A 21,795-nucleotide genomic window follows, 5' to 3' on the forward strand; every position below is an offset into this window, starting at 1 on the left:
ACGAGATACTCACGCTTAACAATTTCTTTCACGTGACCTAAAATTCCTGCGCACGCGTGGTGCTGGTTTTCGAGCAGGGCTGGGCAGTATCGCGATACAAGAATATCGCGATAGTATTTCAGAGATACATTTGAGTATCTGTATTTCTGTATCGAGATACATTTGAAAAATGTATTTGGATCTCAGTAGTGCAATACATTTACGATGTATCGCCTGTATCACGATACTATGCAGGACACGGGTATCTCGTTACAATGTTTTTTTTTTTGTGTCGCAAATGAGTTGAGGCTTGTTTCCAATGGCGGCATGGCGTTTTTTTTTTTCTTTTTTGTGCCAAGACAAGCAAAGGCGCGCCGCCGGTCGCCGACAGATAGGGCGGCGATGGTTTCCCCTCAAGCACAGAATGGCCCATGGGGTAAAGTGCGCGACACCACAGACGGCAGAATCGCGGAGGCAGTGTTGTCGGCCTCTGCCGACGAAAGTCGCTGTCTTTCAAGGCCAGTGCAGCACGCCTAATTTTTTTTCGGGTGGCAAGCCATTACTTCGTGACCCTCCCGCCGCAGATACTGCCTTGCAACCGAGGGTTTGCAATGCTTCGTGTGCGTTCAGTTCTCAAGCGGCGGCACTTCGAAAAGCAGTTCCCGTAGTCGCGGCGGAAGTGACATAGAAGATGGCTATCTTTGTCGCGCTTTCAGCCACCTTCGAGGCGTGTCGGGGTGCGTTCCCATTGATCACAAGCGTGAAACTGTCTTTTGTGGTACCAGGCCCCCCCACCGTCGGAGCCGACTTCGCCTGTTGCGGCTTTCTGAAATGGCTGCTGGTAGCGTCGGTGGTGGTTGACAACTTCAGTGAAGCCGACAGGGGTCAGACGGCTGAGGATTCCGAAGTGGGGACATACTTCAGATTCTGAACAGTCAGAACAACCTAAGTGAGGGCGGAAGTGTTTTCGGTATCTAGATGGCCAGATATCGCCAGGCATGCAGGGCAATACGGCTATGAAGGCGATATTTATTCACTATAACACGAATTTGTGCTCGCCTTCAGCGGTAGACAGACTTTTCTACTTTCGTGAGTCTTGTGCTGAGGCTGAACCGAGGCTGTTAGAAGACAGACTATTTGACATGCTCACACAGCAACCTTCTCAGGAAAGCAGATCTTATGTGCAAAGTAAATGCATACTTTTTCTCATTCACTGGTGTTCATTGGTGATTCGAGTGATTTGCTTAAAGTGTGCTATTTCTAGCATGGCTTAGTTTGTTCGCCAAGTATTCGATTTCCGGTGTCCAATCCTTGTTACTGTTGCTGTGAAATAGTGTATTTTTATTGCAATTGATACTTGTAATTATGTCATTATTGCTAATTATGTACTTTGTCCACCCCCATGCCCCTTCAATGTCTTAATGGCGCTGAGGTACTGTAATAAATAAATAAATAAATGAACTGAACGTTTCGATGGCCGCTGTAACTTTAATTACAACATTATGCTGCACTAATAAGTGTCTTTGCGTAGTATGAGCATCCTTGAATAAAAAAAAAGTATTCCAGTATCCGTATCGCGGTAACTGTATTCCGGAATACTTTTTTCGCCTTATTGCAAAAGTATCTCCGAAATATCCCGTTACGTTAAAGGCACATGTATCTCAGTATCTGTATTTTAGGCTTCCAGTTCATGTATTTCGATATCTGTATTCCGGAATACCTTCTGAGTATCTCTGCCCAGCCCTGTTTTCGAGGCGTTCGGTTTTTGTTTCAATAAGCTTTAGTTGTTAGACAGCGCCCATACTGTGTCCTTCTCGTGTCTGCGTCGTGTTCGCGCTGATTTTTCCAAGTGGTACTTTTCCTTTATGCTGGCCTTCTTACGACAATATCCATTATTCTTTGCCCTTTTGACTGCATTCTTCTTCCTATTCTTGCCACTTATTATCTCTCCCTCGATCGCTGTATGGCACTCTTAGAAAAAAATTTGTAAACAGTTTGTAAACGCAGGTATTTAAAAGTTTTGAGCGTATTTTACTACCTTCGTGGGATAGCTTTACAGTTGTAAAGCTAGTAACTTTTGCCATTCTAACCAGGGAAGCTTTCTTGGTGTTATTAACAAGGTAACTACTAAGCCACTTACGTTTCGAGATCTCTCGTAGATGCCGCAGTATATTTTGCCGTAATCGTGCCAGTCTTTAGGAAAATTTAGACACACTTTAATTTTATGATTACCTTGGAATGAAGGGTTCATACTACGTCATGACACACATATAAGCGATAGAAGGGCACACGGTGATGTGTAGAAAACTTCAATTATTCTTCAAATTCGATGGCTGCTAAGAAGTATACGGTGCGCTATCCCAAAGTAGGAGCATAACTAGCATTCAAGCTGCGGCTAGAGTAGATATCGGCTACGTAAAAGCTTTGATATTCTGTGTGTGCGTTTGCGTGTGTGGTTCTCGTTTTGCGATCCGTTCATGTCTCTAGGTGTGTTGCTGTGATGCGCACTTACCATGATAGTTACATTACGCAATTTGTGGCCATTAATAATGCAAGAGAACAATGCCAGGTTCGTTTTTTTATCCTATATATACTTTTGTAATAGAATCATCTTGATATTGCAATGCACACGCACAATATAAAGAAAATAGGTGTAAACCTCTAATTGGCTGATTGAGACACTAGATTTAATACGGCTACTAAGTTGCTAGCGCGGTTACTAACAACTTAGTAATGGACTAACCATTCAGTCAGCACTATTCACTTACTAACTAGGTAGCAAATTTCACTAGCCTGCATTTTACTACCTTAACTTACTAAGAGGCTAGTGCTTTTTGTGACAAGTAAAAGTTAAGTATTTAGTTATTGAATATGCCGACTTTTATTTCTAAGAGTGTGTCATTGAGGACCTCAACGGTGTTCCGCGCGGCATAAACTTTGGTTACTCGAGTAACTTCGTTTACATGATTGCGGCTGCCCCATGAATGATAGTTTCTGCACAGACGTCCATGTACAGTAGATTTACCTTAATGCAAGCTCATAGGTCTATGTTCCGTGTACATTTTGAGGCGAAAGCCCGTGCTACCACCCAATTTCAGTGATTAGGCTTGAGATTTTGTGAGATACAGAGCAAAGGTTTTTAACAGCGGAACTCTTTAACGCGGTCGTAAAAACGCTGGCGTCCGCAGAAAACCACAGGTGGGTATGCGCCACAGGAATTCGGCAAGCCCCACTACCGAGTACAGGAGTACAGCAGGTGCGAGCGTTGAACGAAAACTCTGCTCGGCCTAGCACGTCAACACATGAAAGAGAGCGTGATTGAAGGAAAAGAGAAAACAGACAGAGCGATAGGAAGAGAAAGAGAGAGACAGAAAGAAACTGAGCAAAATAAAGACAAAGAGAAAAGAATGAGAAATAAAGGGATTAATAACATAATATAATCTGGGGTTTAACGTCCCAAAACCACGATATGATTGTGAGAGACAGCGGAAAGCTGCAGAAATTTCGACCACCTGGGGTTCTTAACGTGCACCTAAATCTAAACACACGGGCCTCAAGCATTTTCGCCTCCATCGAAAATGCAGCCGCCGGAGCTGGGATTCAATCCCTCGACCTTCGAGTCAGCAGTCGAGCGCCATAACCACTAGACCACCGTCGCAGGGAAGAAATGAAGGGAATAAATGCATAAGAAGATACGAGGGCACAGAAAGACATAGAAACATAGAGAAAAAGAAGGACGGAAACATACACGAAAAGGAGAGAGAAAAAAACCAAAGAGAGAGAAAAATAATAAGAAACGAAGAAATAGAGAGCAAGAAGCAGAGAAAGAGAGAAAAATAGCGAAGAAGGAGAAATAAAGATCGAGAAATAGAAAAGAAATTGATATAGAGAAAAAGAATGAAATAGAAAAAAAGGAATAGACTGCAAACGGTAAAAAAAAGCACCTACAAGAAACAGAGAGAAAAGAAAAGAAAGAAAAAAGCAACAAGGAAGACCACCCAGCTCATCTCTAGACGCCGGGACTGCGTCCGCGGAGGCTGAGCCCGTACCCATCACATACTCTGCAATACTGCAACATCAAAGGCTAGAACGCAGAGAGTACCCCCCACCACATTCAAAGCTCAACAAAGAGGACAGCACCATACTCAGAAGACTGCAGAGCAAACACTTACACCCACGGTATACTGATGCACAGAGTGTACCCAACGTTGCATGACTACCTCTGCCCAATTTGCGGCGTACCTGACACCTTGGCCCACATGATCCTCGCGTGCCCGTGCAGCATACAGACAGATGCAACGCCTTCGCCGAATGCCAGTAACGCCGCTCAAGAAAACGAGGACCTTCTCGAAACGTGGGAGGCCAAGCTCGCCTCAGAGGACCTGGACCAACAACAACGTCTCGTCGCCAGGGCCAAAGAGGCAGCGAAGGCCAGAGGGTTCCTGGAATGAGGAGACCTCCCACCTAGGGTAGACGCGGGACTAGCACCGCGACACCGTTTCGTACAATAAACGTTTATTCCTCCTCCTCCTCCTTTCGGGCTTGGCACCACTAGTGCGAAGCTGCCAGCAATATTTTTTTCTCTTTTTTTGTTGCAGATGTTAACGTTTCCCGGCACTATTTCTCCCCCTTAGTTCTCACATTGAAATAAATGTTGATCTTGTGATGATCTTACAATGTGATGATGATAGGTGGTGAGCGTACAATTTTGACCCCTTGCTGGTAGCTTAAAGCAAAGCGCTCATTTAAAGGGGCCATTACACGATAATCAGACAATTTGCGTTTTTCTTCAAGAAATTCGAAGTAGAAGTTCTATTGTACGTATACATAAAAAAACGCACTGTACAAGAATGGGTCAGTATAAAATAGCCATAGAAGCTGCCGGCTATAAAACCCCGTCCTCCGCCGGCGCACGCCAATTTTCCTATGGCGTGTGTGACGTCATGTACGGCGTGAAGCGGAGCTGTCGTGTTCTACTAAGTTTCAACCAATGCGAATCGTTCAATTTCCAAGCCAATCTGAAGAAAATTGAAATGGCTTGATTGCAGGAGCAGCTGACAAGGGGTGCTATCCTGGACACTTTCAAATTCAGCAATCTTGTCAGATTTCGTAATGGGGCGTTTAGACCAATCGCAGAGTCCGTAGCAGCCCTCATGGCCAACGAGACATGAACAATGGTGGAATTGGGACGCAGACGCTCGCACAGAAAATGCTTGCTCGCCCTGATAGGTTGCGGCTCGCGGCTGTGCCACTGATGCCCAACTCTCAGGCCGCACGCGTATTTAAAAAATATACAAATGTATGTTAGGTTCTCGACCAAATGTGCTAAAATATCGCCAGCTTGTTTGTGAGCGCACAAGAGTCCGCGCCCGTAACAGAGCTTGTGATACAGAATTGAGTGTCATGGCTCCTTTAACATTGAAAAATGAGCGGGTTGTTGCTACAAGAAGCGTCCTTGTTTTGCAGACATTTTGCAGCTGACAGCAGATACACAGCCTTCACTCACAGCAAATTCTGTTTGGGGTCTACTGAGGGGCCTGGAGTCCTTCAGCCAAATCGTATACCCCTACAATGCCGTTGAGGTGAGTGATAGCTCTTACTGCAACTCAGCGCGCATGATGACACACAAGAGAACTCTTTGCGGCTCTTCCTGCTTCCGCCAAGTTAACCTTAGTGATGTAGAATACGCGCTCAACAAGTAGTCACACGATTCCAAATGTGAAATGACGGCTACTTCTAAGGCTACGCGTTTAAAAAAAAGCTAGCTGAAGGCATGAGCTATCTTCTTTTAGTCACGCGTTACGTTCAATTGCATAACATTCACCGCAAGTCTATGTAGCATTGCAATGGACCGTTTGGTGCACCAAATATTGACAAGGTATAGGACCAAAATCGAAATTGTGTAAATTGAATATTCTGCACACAAACAATATATTGTAAAGAATACTATACTGCAGCGATTACCAACATTATTGCACAAAATTCTGCAAAACACAATTGTTTTACCACAGCAAAGTTTAACTATGAAGGGTCGCGATTCATTCTAAAAAGACAGGGCGTGCAAACACGGACACAAGAAAGATGTCAGGGCACCACAAACGCCGACTAACAACTGAAGAGACGCACAACGGCTGAAAAGAAAGAAGGCAGGAAAACTTATCTGCGCATGCCCATGCAAGAGGCGGACCTATCAATCCGGCACGCGTGGTGGTCTACGTGGAAGATAACTGTTAAGGCATTTGATTTCGTCGTTATGGAAGGTAATCAACGGTTGGCTCACGCATGCGCTACCACTATTCTCGATATGCCATGCTTCAATCTACCCTTCACCTTCACCTTCTAATCTATCTTTACATTGTCGAGATTGTAAGTGCACGTCAAATTCGATGAATGCGCAGTGTTGTACCGGCATAGAAATGAAGGAACGCGCCTGATGATTGAAGCATGGCATATCGAGAATAGTAGTAGTGCATGCGTGAGCCAACCGTCGATTAAGTTGCATAAAGATGAAATCAAATGCCTTAACAGTTATCTTCCACGTAGACCGCCACGCGTGCCGGATTGACAGGTTTGCCTGTTGCATGGGCATGCGCAGATAAGTTTTCGTGCCTTCTTTCCTTTCAGCCGTTGTGCATCTCTTCAGTTGTTAGTCGGCGTTTGTGGTGTCCTGACTTCTTTGTGTCCGTTTTTGCATGCCCTGTCTCTGTAGAATGAATACTTACCAACTAGCTCAGCTCTCTTATTCTAAGGGTCGCGAAGTCAACAACACTGTGAGAGCGATACCCATAGGCGCCCTGGCAAATAGTTTAGGCAGAATGATTGCTGGTTTTCGCTTGAGTGAGTCGAAACTTTATTACCTGGTTGCATTTTACCACTACATCTGCTTCTAATATTGAAAAGACTGCTTTAATATTGTGCTTCGCATTAGAGGCCAGATTGTATTTTTTAAGTGCTACATCCCGATTTGGCACAGCAAATGTCCTTTGATCGTTTCAATATATCTATCCCTCTCGCCGCGCACACCTTGGCGCTTTCGTGGTCGCCTGCATAACTTCGTATATACCAAAATAGGCATAGAAGGACGTGAGCATATGATGCACGCGATTCACTTGTCACGGCATGAATACATGAATTACATGAGTTGCCTGTCACGTACGCAGTGAAACTCTTTCCACGAGTCGCTTTGGCACATACCCGCATAACACGGGCCGTAGTATGAGGGGTGTACTCCATAGGCGATTCACAGTTCATATCAACCATGGGCAAGCGAGAATAGAGTTGGGAAACTTCAACGCGATAGCGTTCTGGGGCCCTTGTCGCCGAAAATCCGCTGACAGCGTGAACATCGTTGTAGATGAGCGAACAATCGAGATTGTAGCAAACAATAAAAATCTTGGCACGAGTCTCAATCGAACCCAGTCATTCTGCATGGCTGTCAAGTATTTTGCCACAGATCCATGACAGTGCATCAAACCGCTTAGGAAAAGAAGCCCTATAGGACAGGGGCCTTAAACTCACCTAAGATAGTGGGCCGCAGACAAAAATTTAGTCCCACAAGAGCCGGGACAGTCAAGATGGTCGGGCAGGACTGAAAGGCGGCCGAGTTGGAACCTATTGGTTGTTGGGCAGCGTACAGAAGACGGGACCAGCGCTTGTCCCGCATTTCTCCTTCACGACTTCTGCGTGTGCGCGCTGCCCAACAAAAGATGGTAGCGTGTGGAGATTCAACAGAATGTCACCTAACGCTGCCATTTGAAAGAATGCCGGGTGCCGTTGTCATATCTCATGTATGGGTCATTTGTGAAGGAAATCTGACGTCAGGTGTCCATAAACGTATCGATACTCATTTCCACTTTGACTAAAATCTGGACGCCGATTATGAAACATACTTTTCCTTCCATGGTGATATTTCAGCTCCTAGGGACCGCTTAGGCTGTCCAACGAAAAAGAAATACACTGCTGATCCTTCCGTCATAAGAATCGGTATAACACGAAAGTGACACGTGTGTTCACAGAAGTAGTTACAGAAGCCTGTACAAAGTGACACGTGTGTTCACAGAAGCCTGTACAGTGTCTATTGCTGTTTGGTAGCTATAGCACCGTTTGAAGTGAATGTACCCACGTGGACGCCTAGTGGCACATCTCCATCCCGACGACTGACGCCTATAATCATGATTCAACCGTTGTGGTAGCTGAGGTTGTTACCATATGCCTGTACAGGGCATATCGTGAATCGCGCGCAAAAATGGAATCAATAAGCACGTAATAAGCACTGGTACTCGATATACACTTCTTCAAAGCGTCGTTAATTGAGGAGAGACACGGAACGGTGTCCGCACCCGAGTAAGAGGGTAACCAACACCTGTGCTCAAGCATACACTATCACACTGGGCTTCAGCAACACGGACGGCAGAGATTGGTAGCTCGAGCCGCGAATGCGTTCCACGTCTCGCTCCATGAAGGCACGACATTTGCCGTCGACATCGTTGCCTTTCTGTGGCGCTTATTGCAGCAGTTTCATTAGTCCATGCTATCACACTTGAAGCTGAAGCAATACCCTTCGTTTGTAAAAACAGGTCATTATTTTAAGACATGAACGTGGACTTCAGATAAAATTCTAACAATGCCATCAAATTTTGCACATTGATTAAACCTTTGTTAAAAGGCAGTTTCGTCGCTCATGTCTACACAAGCTCTGACTGCCTTAAACAGTTCCTGGTGGGGGACTGAACAGGAAAGGTCATCAACATCAATTGAAAATCCGAGGCCGACACAACGCTTATCTGGTAGAAAACTAATGACGTCATTAGAATTTCTCACTAGAAAGGGGTCGTTTACAGCCAGTCCCTTGAAGTGGCAAAAAAGAAATGTGCTAACCCGCAGCTGCAAAGTGCCCGCTTCCATAACAATGAGTGAAAAGGGAAATGTGAACCTTTGTGCGTCTTGACTGTAAAAAACACATTCAGGGCACACCCCGAGTGTTTTTATGCGCCTAGCCGAGCTCAGTAAGTTCATTTGAGCGGCGCACAAATAGTCCGCTTAGGGCTTGACCTGCGATGCACGCACCTTGGCCGCACAGAAGTTCTGAAATACCTGGGTAGCCTCTTTTTTCAGTAACTTATCGCTGCGAAGCCACTCTGCTTGTCAGCCTGAAGTAGAGACAGATCATTTTGCAAGGAGGGTGGCTTCGAGGCGACGCCTGCTAAGTTACTCAATGAAGAGGCCACCCAGGTACTTGAGTGGAGAAGAGCGTCATTGGATAGGTCACCGGTATTGTGAACCTTCTTCATCAAACAGTCAACGCTTTCAAGGAGGCACCTTTCTTCGTCCTCTCGTACGGTTTTTGTGGCAACCTGGCCATTCAAGGCCAAATATTCGTGTGGCGGAAGGGTCACCGGGTAATAAAACTTTGGGCCCCTCTCCAAAACAGAGGTCACTCTTTCACTAACAGTAGCGTCACCAAGAAGAAAAAATTACACCATCTCCCGCTAAAGGGGACCATGAGACGATGCGAAGCCGGAGCACTTGCACGATCGCGTTCCGTTGGCGTTCGTTGGGCATACTACCGACCTCGCGTCGTGGAACGCGAAGAGGGACGCTACGCGCGTCGTATCTTCCATCTAGCCTGGCCGTTAATTCTCACAGGGCGAGCGGGGAACGCGGTCGACAGGCGGGCGAGAGGGGGGCAGCGTAGGAGAGGAGAGAGAAGGGGAGGGGACGGGCATGCGCTCGTGCTCATCGCGGCGTTGCGCAGGAGAGAATTTTGGCATGTCTAGCCCGCGTTTCAGAGGAAGAGTGGAAAGGGGGAGGGGAGAGGGGAAAAGGGAGAGGGAAAGGGGAGAGGGGTAGAGGACATGGAGAATGGTGAGGGGGAGTGTAGAGGAGGTGTGTGGAGAGGGTAGGCGCATGCGCAGTAAGGGTGGTCCTGCGCCGGAAATTATCTGGATTTTTCTAGGATTCCTTTGCACAGTTGAAAAGACCCTTCGGTGCGAACATTGCTGATTTGGGCTCTGATGTGACTGAGGCACTGCTTGAACAACCAGGAATCAGCTCTTTGTTCAGTGCTGAGCAACCAATATATATAAGACTGGTGTGACGTCACCAGCTGCAACAGATACGATGTACAAACAGCAGACAGATAACACAAACAGCATGGCAGCCCTATCGCTGTTTTAAGGCTGACGTTTCACGTTACCACATCTCGTCCCTCCCTGAATGAAGGTGTCGCTTCACTTGCGAAAGTCTGCATGTTGGAAACGGTCCGGTGGCTTTCGCACCCTCGTGCTACGACGCAGCGCCTGGTTGTCAATGCTCTTAGGCGAACTGAGCACTGTAGCGGAAGGTGAAGTAGGTGTCGCCACTTCGGGTTGTATAGGAGCCTCCGGAGGCATGGGGCGTTCGGCTGCGGCGTGGCCACCTGGTTCCCTTGCTATCGGATCAGGAAGCGGTTGCGCGAGTGCCGTGGGCTCGAAGTTCGTGGCTGAGGGCATCGGAAGTGTGGAAGGAGCCGTCTCCGCTGGAGGGATTTGGTTTTGCTGTCTCTCCACGTCGTCCACTTTCGTAGATGCGCCGGCATGTAGAAGCCGCAGGTGATCGGCGTGGACAAAACGAACTGATTGTGCACTTTCACCACATACGTCACCGCACTGAGCACTTGAGTCACCACTGCTTCCTGCCACGACACAAGTTCTCCGCACACAGTTTTCACGTAAACGCGCTCACCCACAAGAAAACACACGTGCCGCACCACGCCTCTCGTCACAGTGTTCTTTCACGCCCTCTTGCTTATCTCGCATAGCCTTCCCAAAATCAAGTTTCTTTAAGGAAAGTTTAGTGCGCGGTTGCCTTCTTAGAAACAACTGGGCCGGCGACTGCCCTGTCACACTGCTGGGAGTGTTTCGATACGCGCACAGAAATTTGTCGACTCGTTCTTGGAATGAACAGCGACTACCCGAAGCGTTCTCGTCCAAAACTTGTTTTAGCAAGGCTCGCTTGACATTCTGCACCATGCGATCTGCCGCCCCATTCGATGCGGCGTGATAGGGAGGAATGCGAACGTGTTTCACACCATTAGCTGACAAGAAGTCCGCGAACGCAGCGGACGTGAACTGTGGTCCGTTATCGCTTACGGGCGTTTCCGGCAGTCCGTAGGCGGCAAATGTGCCTCGAAGTTTTAAGTGCGAATGCACTTTATAAGCGACCCTGAATCCGCCGTCCCATAGCAACGGCGCGAGGAGTGGAGAGGAGCGTCTGTAGCAACGGCGCAGCGACGTCACGCCCCACGTGACTGCGCGCGCTCCGCCCTCCGCTCCGTGGCTGCGCGCTCCCCGCGCATTGCCTGTGGTGATGAAGGCCGGCGGCGAGACGCTGAACGAAAGCGTGCGAAGCGAGCCGAGCACCCCGAAGCCGATCTGGCGCGGGGACGCGCGATGCGTGAGCGAGCGCGGGCCCTCGAATTCGATCGGCCGGACGCGCGCTTCAAGCGAGACTTCCTGGACCGCAGCTTCGGATATAGCTGCGCGGTGTGCGATCGACTGTGGTTCGACAACAACCTGAGCCCCATCTCGGGCGTGCGCAACGCCGCCAACAAGTTGAACGCGTTGCGGGTTCTTTGGAACGAGTTCCGAAGACAGATCATCATCATCAGTAAAAGTGCTTTGCACTTAAAAACGGCCAGACCTCCGTGGGTCGGCTGGCGCGTGCTCTCTCGCTGCCGTCTCCTTCGCTCGGCTCTGCAGTTTAGTCGCGCGCGCCCCCTCATATCATCACCCCGTGCTTCGCACTTCCTCATACTCCCCTTCGGGGAAATGCGGGTTTTTTTTTTCGATTGTCTTAGTTGCAGACCTGGGAGCCATTGGCCACACTTCCACCCATTTCGAGTAAGCGTCGACTAACACCAAAAACACACTCGCATCCTTGACTTGTCCTTGACCGCAAAATCCACGTGTACTCGCGACCAACATTTTGCCCGGTACATCCATGGGTGCAAGGGTACCGTTCAGCGGCGGGTTGGACGGCCTCACAGATCGAACATCGTTGAACGTATAGCTCAATCGCCTGGTCCATTCCCGGCCACCACACATAATAGAACTTTTTGTTGGGCTAGTTGGTACGTGCTTACTGAAAAACCAAAAAGACGCGTACGATCAAGGAAAAAGTAAGGACAGGACAGAACGGGCGTCAACTCGCAACTAACTTTATTCCCAGAACACCAGAGTCATATATAACCACAGCGACCCTGCGCGCGCACATCGCCTCACACGCTCGTCAGAAAACCCGCGATAACAAGAATAACTAATCAAAAAATGAATCGATGAAACTAAATTCACCCCCACGCAGAGCAACATATGTGTCACTAACACAGCATTCTTTTTTCTTTCTAATATAGTATGCTTCCATAATTTCACGCGCTAAGACATCGTTACTCTTTCCAAGAACGGAAACACTGGCAAACCCAGGCTCACACTTGCAGGAACCACAATGCACAGGCAAATGTGCTGAAAGTTTATTTTTCACCGAAAGTTCGTGCTCCCTCAACCTGTCGTTTATGCACCGGCCTGTTTGGCCGATATATACCCTACCGCAACTAAGCGGGATCTCGTACACCACGCCAACCGAGCAGGCAACAAAGGGCCTTGCGTGCCTCTTCCCACACGGGTAGGGCCTTGGTGCAGAAGAAATTCGTGGGCACAGGCTAGCCAACTTGCGGGGCGCCGAGAACACCAAGGGTACCTTGTACCTGTTGGCCACATTCTTAAGGTTGTGAGCAACCTTGTGCACATATGGCATAACCATGGGCCTTTTTTCCATCGGCTGCCTATTTATTCTCGATCCCTTCAGTTTCCGAAGGAGGGTTTCCGAGACTGCAACAACGACAGAACCAGGGTAGCCGGCTGAATACAGCCTCGTGACCTGAATATTGAAACTTTCCTGCATTCGATGAGGACAAGATTTCACCAGCGCTCCTTCCAGGCACATGGAAGCAACGGCCCTCTTGACAAGTTTCGAATGCGTGGCATCATAAGGAAGAAGTGCCTTGCGTGAACGTGGGCAATATACCCAACATATGTGCGTCTCCGAGAAAGTGATACTCAGGTCTAAAAATTGCAGCACACCACCAACAGGAAGCTCATGCGTGAATAAAAGACCCTTGGCGTGTTGTCTAAAAACAGCTAAAACATCATGCACTGAGTTATTGGTTGTCAAAGAAGGGTTAGCTTTAAAAATGATTAAAAAGTCATCAACATACCTAAAAATCTTCACTTCAGCATCGTCCATAACCTGAGCCACTTCCCTGTCAAAAATCCGCTAAAAATATGTTACATAACACAGGTGCCACGCATGAACCTATACAGATTCCTTTTCTTTGAATATAAAACTGATTATCGTGACACACGAACGTGGAACATAGATAAAATTCGAGCAACGTCATAAAGTTGTCAAGGGAAATGCCAGTGGCGCGCTCAAAGGCAAGAACACCATTCTGCTCAATACAGCTTCTAACAACTAAAAACAACTCTGCGTGGGGAACCGAATAAAACAAATCTTCAACATCAATAGAAAAAGCATTGCCACCTTCGTTTTGGCCTATCAAGAACTGTGTAACATCATTTGACTTCTTAACAAAAAAGGGTCATCCACAATAAGCGCATTAGGATGCTTCAGTAAAAATTTGCTCGCAATTTGTTGCCAAGATTCCCGTTCGCTGACAATACACCTGAATGGCATGTCGACCTTATGAGTTTTTGCACTGAAAAACACAGACAGCGCGGTTCGCTTCGAGGAACTGATGGCTTTTGAAAGAACGTGAAGCTGCAGATCCTTGCAGAGCAAGATCGCCTTAGCTTTTACCTTGTTTGGCTGTGTCTTCGTTCGGGCAAAAGTTCTTGGCTATAGCTTGTGCAGCTTTTTCATGAAACGCCTCGGCCGACAGACGACAAAGCCACCCTCTTTGTCGGACTGCAGAAGTTGGAGGTTATTTGTCCTGAAGTATGTGACCACTTGCCCAGTCGTATCCTTGGGAAGAAGATGTGTACGCTGCACAGTCTTCAGCAGGCAATCAACACCATTCAATAGGCATCTATCACGGTCGTCACCATCCGCACAATTGGCCACACGCCGATTCAAGGCCAGCAACTTGTGGACACGGAGACTTGGTGGCACGGAAAACTTGGGGCCTCTCTTGAGAGTCTTGGAAATACCCTCAGGAAGGTCTACGTTTCCTAAGACGTGTAGCTGGGTCGGCTGAGCAGTTTTCTTCATGGCACCCTTCGGGAGGTGATTCAGCGTACATCGCCACCAAAACTCAGTAGTCTGCGCTATGGCTCGCTGACAAAGCTTAAGCCTACGGTGCGCGAACCACCCAGTGTCCAAATCAAAGCACTTGACACACAAACTGTCTTGAAGGAAGCGAATCTGTCTCCACAGCTCCGATTTCCAAATCCGGCATATCCTCCTCGAATGACTCAGTGAAGGCTTGACAGACCCAAACAAAGCTTGCACTTCCAGCGGCACCAACCCATTGTTGATGCAAAACGCCAAGTATCTTGCGCGGCACGTAGACGAGGCAATATGCGCGACCAGCAGCAGCGGCACCGAATTAGAAAGAAGGGAACAGAAGGCAGGGCCTACTATAGAAGAAATGTAACTTAATAGAACTTTTTGTTGGGCTAGTTGGTACATGCTTACTGAAAAGCCAAAAGACGCATACTATCAAGGAAAAAGTAGGGACAGGACAGAAAGGGCGTCCACACATAACTTCTGGCGAGCATTTTCATGCGGCTGGCCCCGGGGTGCTCTTCGTGTAACAAGTTGAGCACTTGATCAAGCAGGGAGTCTGGAATGACGACCCTAAAGCCCCACGTGACGTAGCCTTGTTCAAGTGACAGTTCACAGTTCACTCCGCCTGGCATAGTAAGGCTTCCGCTCCTCTGCGCAGTTGCTTGTGCATTCGGCAACGCGGGACAAGAGTATGTTTCTTTTTGACGCTCTTGCTATCATTTCGGCTCTTCACGGAAGGCACTCAAAGACTGCCAAACACTCGGCTGGCTCTTCTTTGCTCAAATCTGCGCATGGAAGTCTCGACAGCCCTATCGCTGTTCTAAGGCTGACGTTTCACGTTACCACAGGCTGGCTGTCCTCGCTACGTCCATGGCTGCCCTGTAACTGGCTGCGATGCTGCAAACAGAGGCCGCTAGTGCCATGGATAGCCATTTTGCAACGCAGTGACACACTCATTAACGGGCTCCGCTCTCCCACGCTGATGCCGTGCTACCGTGACTTGAAAGGATTATTTTGTGCTAGCGGAGGGTCCAGAAAAGGGGTGGTCATCTTCGACAGCTGTCCAGGGACGTGTCGTTCTCTTGCCCCTGTACGGAGAGCGGCGTGTCGTTTTCGACAGTCTTCTTCGACTTTTTAACTACTTCCCCTCAAACGCGGGCGAAATGTTCAGTACTTCACAGTGTTGCTCTGCTTCACAGTACTTCACAGTGGGACTTCGTTGCTCTGAAGGACCCTTTGCAGAAAAGTCGTGTGTCTGTTACGGATTGCCATTTTTTGCGACCTGCCGCCACGCCTATTAGCGGACGCCGCGTTCACCCGCTGACCGGCGGGACCGCTTTACCATGAAGTCTTTAGAGCCGAAGGTGTATTCTTCTTTGAACGCTCGCCGCTGAAGTATGATACTTTTTACCTGTACCGGCGGTGACGGCAGGGTCGTTGAAGTCCGCGATGTACCCCGAACAAGGTATAGACTGAAAGACGCACCAGCTGAGAGCCAAGGAAACCGACCATTCTCACGGTAAAATCTGCACGTGGGCAAGCCGTATGCGATCGCCTTAACAGGTTGCCACTCTCGCTCAGTTGAGTACCCTCCCATAATTAAAAAGGGGCGTGGTCAATATATATTTAGGGCCGAGTCGGTAACAATGAAACGCGCATGACTGGGCCCATGTGGAGGTCCCTTTTCCCCCAGTAAGAGAAGCGGGAGACACGAAGGGATATCGCCCTGCTTGTCTAACATGTTGTAGAAGCAGATCAGCAAACGTCCCTTCTGGAAGTTTTTAGTGTCACTCTGTATCGACTGGCGACCTAAACATAGCCGTTCGTCTAATTGATACGCGTAAATAATAACTGCAACGTAGGCATCGGAACTTCAAACTCAAGTTAGCTCAACTTGCTTGAGATCGCCTTCAAGCACTAGCCCCCGGAAAGATCAACGTTGAAACTCCGCCGACATCGCATTCGTGCCAGACCTCTCTGTGACTTCTCGCATCCGATCGTCGGAGACACAACGCTTCCGGTCATCGCACGTATGCCTTCATCTGTTTATACTTTCGAACTTTCACATTTTTAGCTACTGTTAACTCGATTTACGTCTGCTGTTAACCTAGATGTACAGCCTGCGGAAATATCTACTACTGTTTGTTAATTGTGTGTTACTTGCGTCTTGTAAGCTGATTGATTGATTTTATACGTATGTTAGTTAGTTATGTTGGGTTTTATGGCGAAAAATACGTATGCTAGTTTGCTTTAGGTGTGGTATTGCTGAAATTCCTTGAGCTGCGATACCGCTAGATTAAAGTTGTTTTCCTTTCCAAACACGTCTCTGATCTCTTCGCTGTGTTTGCTTGCGTACGGAACGACCTAACCTGCCGTCCTTCCCGTCGCCAAACTCGCGCTGGCGACGCTAGAGTGGCAATATGTGGTGGCAACTTGTAGCAGTGTCACTGCACATTAATGCCTTTCCGGAAGATGTCCCCTCGCGTAAAGGACTTCAGAGTGCCCTTGTGTCAGGGCTATAAAACGATGAAATGGCCGTGTGCCGTGCAGGCTGGAACGAAGAAAGCGCTCCGTTTCCACGAGAAAATCGCAGGTGCAGGATGAACACGTCTCTTGGGATCCAAAAATGTTCTAAAAGACGGGTGAATTCATGATTGTAAAAGGTTTACTCCAATTTAACCAAACGATTATTAACAAAATGATATAGAAGTTTCACCACATACGCACCCATGCACACCACTGCACAGGACATAGCTTCGACTCAAACGATGTGACGACGTTGGCTCGTGAACGAAAGTGGGACGAAGGAGAACTACTGGAATCGTGGTTCATTCCTCTAAACCATCGAACAGCTGCGGCCCCGTACTGGACATTTGAGACAGCCTCACGACAAAATACACTAACGCTCAGATATTGTTCTTTGGGGATTTTAACTTCCCTCACATAAACTGGTATAGCAATCCGCCTTCATCATTGAGTAAAGCCGATAATGATTTCCTCGATCTCTGTTTAAACTTCAATTTAAGTCAACTTGTGTTACAACCAACACGCGTTGCGCAGGACTCAGCCAGCGTTTTAAATCTTATACTAACCAATAGTTCAAATAGCCTATCTTCGATGTCTTACCTCCGCGAAATTAGTGACCATAAAATAATCCACGAAGTCTTTAGCTTTAACTTGCTGAAACGAGAATCGTGGAAAAAAAAACAATACGCTTGTACGGCAAAGGCAACTACGATGCCATAAACAACGAACTTATCGCTTTTTACCCTACTTTTTGCACCGATTTTCACAGCCGCACACTCCAAGTAAACTGGTCGATCTTCCAACAAAAGTTTACTGAGCTTGCCACGAACCACATTCCAGTTATTTCAGTACAAGCTAACCGCAATAAACCTTGGTTCACCAGGCAATTAAAATCTTTAGAAAATAAGAAAAAAACGACTTTACCGTTTGGCAAGGCAACAAAACTGCACCACGGCCTGGGAAAAATATTACGTAGCTGAGAAAGTTTACTTATCAGCTATACGTCATGACAAGCACACCTTCTTTTATGACACCTTGCCTTGTGTACTCAAGAGCAACCCCCAAAAATTCTGGCAAATTTTAAACCCCTAAGCCACCTTCTGCTGTTATCATTACCGACCATAAAGGCATTGCGGTTCCTGAGCAAGAATGTGCTGATGTATTTAACCTTGCTTTTTCTTCTGTATTCACCACTGAACCTGATGCTCCTCTACCAGTGCCCCCACCCCCTGTCCAGGGTGCCATGCCAGCAATCCAATTCAGCGAACAAGGAATAATGGCCATAATTGAAAATCTTAAACTTTCATCGACTTCAGGGGCAGATGATATCAATACGAAACTGTTAAAAAACACCAAGAACATCTGCGCAGCCTATTTCAGATTAATTTTCTTGCAGTCTTTATCATGCGGTTGCATCCCCCTCGCCTGGAAGGAAGGGCAGGTCGTTCCAATCTACAAATCAGGCAACAAAAACTCTCCTCTTAACTATCGACCGATTTCCCTGAATAAGCGTACCCTGCAAGATAATGGAGCACGTCATCTACATGCAAATCATGCAGTTTCTAGACACGCGCCACTTTTTCCACGCATCTCAACATGGATTCCGCAAGGGCCTCTCATGCGAAACGCAACTTGCCATGTTCATCCACGATTTACACATCAACCTCGATACTAACAAACAGGTAGATGCCATTTTACAGCGAAAGCTGTTATGAGATCATTTCACCGGCCGTTTTTGGCGCCGTAGTTGTCCGCCGCCACCGCCGCCGCCGGTGTCCGTAACCAGTATCGCTCGAAATAAGAAAAAACGCCAGGCCTGCGCGGAAAGCGCAGCACAGTCACAGCGAAAGCCGGAAGAGTGGCATTTCTAGAGTCCGTTATAAACTCTCTTGTGGCTACTAATACAAGTACATTAGCAACGTACCCACTACGACACAAATCATAATTTTTGGAAAGTTGGGAAGCACCCACCACGACATTATTCGTTATTCTGCGGAGAAGCGAGGTACCATCTGTGAGGCATTATGTGCACTTTGTTATTGCGGTGGTTGATGACGATGAAGAATTATGGCTGAGCCCTTTGTAATGGGTAGGAAGCTTTAAACGCCCCACTAGTTACGTAATTCATATTGTGTGACGCCCGGTCGTTATTTAACTGTCCCACCACGCTTTATAACATACGTTAACCGGAGAAACGGAGAGCGAGAGAGAGAAGGAAATAACTTAATTAGAGCCTGAGGAAATGGATCAAGAAAGTCTGATGAGCTTCCTTGGCAACCAATAGAAGCGCACTTGCCAGGAACCCACTACGCTGTAAATCATCATAATTTTTTTGAAGTAGGGAAGCAGCGAATGCAATTTTTCGTCATTCTGGCACCCCTCTACAACCAATACAAGTGCACTTGCGAGGAACTCACTACGCTATAAATCATTGTAATTTTACTGACACCACGAGGAAATGGATCCTGCGCTTATGGGCTTCCTTGGCAACCAATACAAGTGCACTTGCGAGTAACCCACTACGCTATAAATCATTGTAATTTTTTAGAAGTAGGGCAGCAGGCAGTGTGCCATTTTTCGTCATTCTACGGAGAGCATTGGTACCTGCTAAACGCATGTAAGGCATTTGCGCACTTTGTTGATGCTGTGTCTGATGACGATGAAGAATTATGGCAGAGCCCTTTCTAATGGGTTGGAAGCATTCAACAACCTCCTCGTTGCGCAGTTCGCATTGTGTGACGCCTGGTTACAGTATTCGCGTTGTCCGACACTTGGTGCTTATTTTTACTCTTCTACCACGCTATATTGCATATGCTCATGTGGTTCCTTCCCGACACGAAGCCTGTATAGGACCTTTTTGCAAAGCAGTTTCAAGCACCGGCATGGCTCAGAGGTTGAACACTGGGCTCCCACGCAGAGGGCCCAGGTTCGAACCTCGTTCCATCCTGGAATTTTTTTCTTATTTCGTTTTTTTTCTTATTTCGAGCGATACTGGTTACGGACACCGGCGGCGGCGGCGGCGGACAACTACGGCGCTAAAAACGGCCGGTGAAATGATCTCATAACAGCTTTCGCTGTAAAAAACGAAATAAGAAAAAAGGGCAGCGTTTTAGGCCCTCTGCTATTTCTTATTTATAAAAATGACCTCCCCCTACATGTTGCCTCTCAAATCCGAATGTTCGCAGATGATTGTGTCATCTACCGTGCAATCACTAACAATGCTGATCACGCTGTTTTGCAAGAAGACCTCAACAAAATTCAAGATTGGTGCAAAGAATGGTTGATGACTCTCAACCCCAACAAATGCAAGGTAATATGTTTCACTCGCCGTCATAAGCCATTATACAAACCCTACACTATTGCTAACACTGCATTAGAAAGAGTGGATACATTCAAGTACCTTGGTGTCACCCTTTCACATTACTTAAACTGGTCACCTCATATAGCACGCATTACTGCCTCGGCTAACCAAACCCTGGGATTCCTAAAGCGCCATCTGCGTCATGCACGACGTCACGTAAAACTTCTAGCATATAAGTCACTCGTACTCCCGAAACTAGAATACGCTTCTCCCATCTGCCCACCTCATCAAGCATGCCTCATCAATACCCTAGAAGCCATTCAGAATCGCGCAGTAAGGTTCATTCAGTCGTCATATTCTTAGAACATCAGCATATCATTACTAAAAGCAGTCTGGTTTAAACACGCTATCATCCCGGCGCCCCATTGATTCATTATTCCTTTTTCATAAGTTTTTCTACAGCTCGCTTCATCACGGCCCATATATTTTGGCCCTGCCACCGCGCACATCGCTGCACACAGGGCTGTCACGATTTATCTCGGGGGTGCTGGCAATAATGGATCGGGAGAGAGTGAGACGGGCTCAGGAGACCGGGGTAGGGCGGGCAACAACAACAAAGTTTATAATGAGCAAAAAGGTAACATACAGAAAAGAGCGTTAAGAACACTGAACAATCCAGCAAAAGACCTATTTACATTTGACAAAAACCTCAGTTCATATCTAGAACTGCAACTAGCTAGGCTTAGCTAAGGTTCGCACTCAGTCTGGCCACTATGGGCCTCGCGGTACGAGAAAGCTCTTACAGTACGTCGCGACGACTCGATGTTCCCGTTGCGTCCGTCAATCTCTCGTCGAGACCGTCGCCGACGTCCTCAGTGTTCCTCCGAGTTCATCGTCGATCGCCTTCGTCCAGCCTACCGCTGGCTCTCGTCGCGTGTGTCCCCAGTAGCCTTCTCCGTCCTCGGTCCGTCGAGGTTAGGCCTAACTGGGCCTTGGTCCCTTGCTTCGGGACTCCACAGGTGACGGGCGTCTCCTTGACTGCACTGTGGTCTGCAGCCGTCCTGCCGAGAAGAGAAGGGCTGCTGGCGATCCCGGAACTGCTGTGTTGAGGGGCGATGGTCCGGGCAGCCTCGCTTGGAGCCTTCCCAGGTCGACGACCACTCCCCGGGCCTTGCGTTCCGCCACCTCCAGAACCGAGTACCAGCCGCTTTCGCCGCGGGTGCGACGCTTGCTCCTTCCTCGATCTTCTCCGTCCGGTGCCCCACAGCACAGTGCCACGATCATCCTTCGTCGTTCACCATTACGGCTCGGGTCGCAGGCCACGAGCCCCTCTCTGGCCAATCCTCTGCGTCGACGTGGCTGGTGCGCGTGCCATCGGGTGACTTTGCTTCTCGCGCAGCACCATCGCCGCGCTTCCACGTTCGGCACGCGCCTCGTGCCCCTCCTTTACTCATCACATTGGGCCCCTCTTTCAAGAGTTTTTTCCCAAAAAACTGCTTCTGTCCCCCTCGGGGTTACGGCCCTCTGCTCTTCATATGTTGTCTTAAACTTATGGCGTGCCTCCTCTTCTCTTCTGTTCACATCTGCTTTCACTGCACACTTGTCCTCACCATGCACTTCCGCGAACACGTCACACAACACTGCACTGAACCCATTACAATGTCCAGCAGTTCATCGTGCGAAAAAACTATATATCTACACACTAGATA

The 21,795-nt window shown here is 47.9% G+C and overlaps 2 protein-coding genes across 2 annotated transcripts in view; one reads left to right on the top strand and one right to left on the bottom strand.

Annotated features, from left to right (window-relative positions):
• The window catches only part of LOC119400581 (phenoloxidase-activating factor 2-like), a 15,604-nt gene extending 11,572 nt beyond the window's left edge, over positions 1 to 4,032 (bottom strand). The window contains exon 1 of the mRNA XM_049417725.1: positions 4,029 to 4,032. Coding sequence (XP_049273682.1) covers positions 4,029 to 4,032 — 4 coding nt within the window. The remainder of the gene's footprint in view (positions 1 to 4,028) is intronic.
• A 797-nt stretch (positions 4,033 to 4,829) lies between these two features.
• LOC119399292 (beta-hexosaminidase subunit alpha) overlaps positions 4,830 to 21,795 on the top strand; it is a 589,231-nt gene continuing 572,265 nt past the window's right edge. Inside the window, exons 1-2 of the mRNA XM_049417726.1 lie at positions 4,830 to 4,833; positions 5,410 to 5,561. Coding sequence (XP_049273683.1) covers positions 4,830 to 4,833; positions 5,410 to 5,561 — 156 coding nt within the window. The remainder of the gene's footprint in view (positions 4,834 to 5,409; positions 5,562 to 21,795) is intronic.

This window comes from Rhipicephalus sanguineus, chromosome 7 (assembly GCF_013339695.2).
Source record: "Rhipicephalus sanguineus isolate Rsan-2018 chromosome 7, BIME_Rsan_1.4, whole genome shotgun sequence".
Lineage (NCBI taxonomy): Eukaryota > Metazoa > Arthropoda > Arachnida > Ixodida > Ixodidae > Rhipicephalus > Rhipicephalus sanguineus.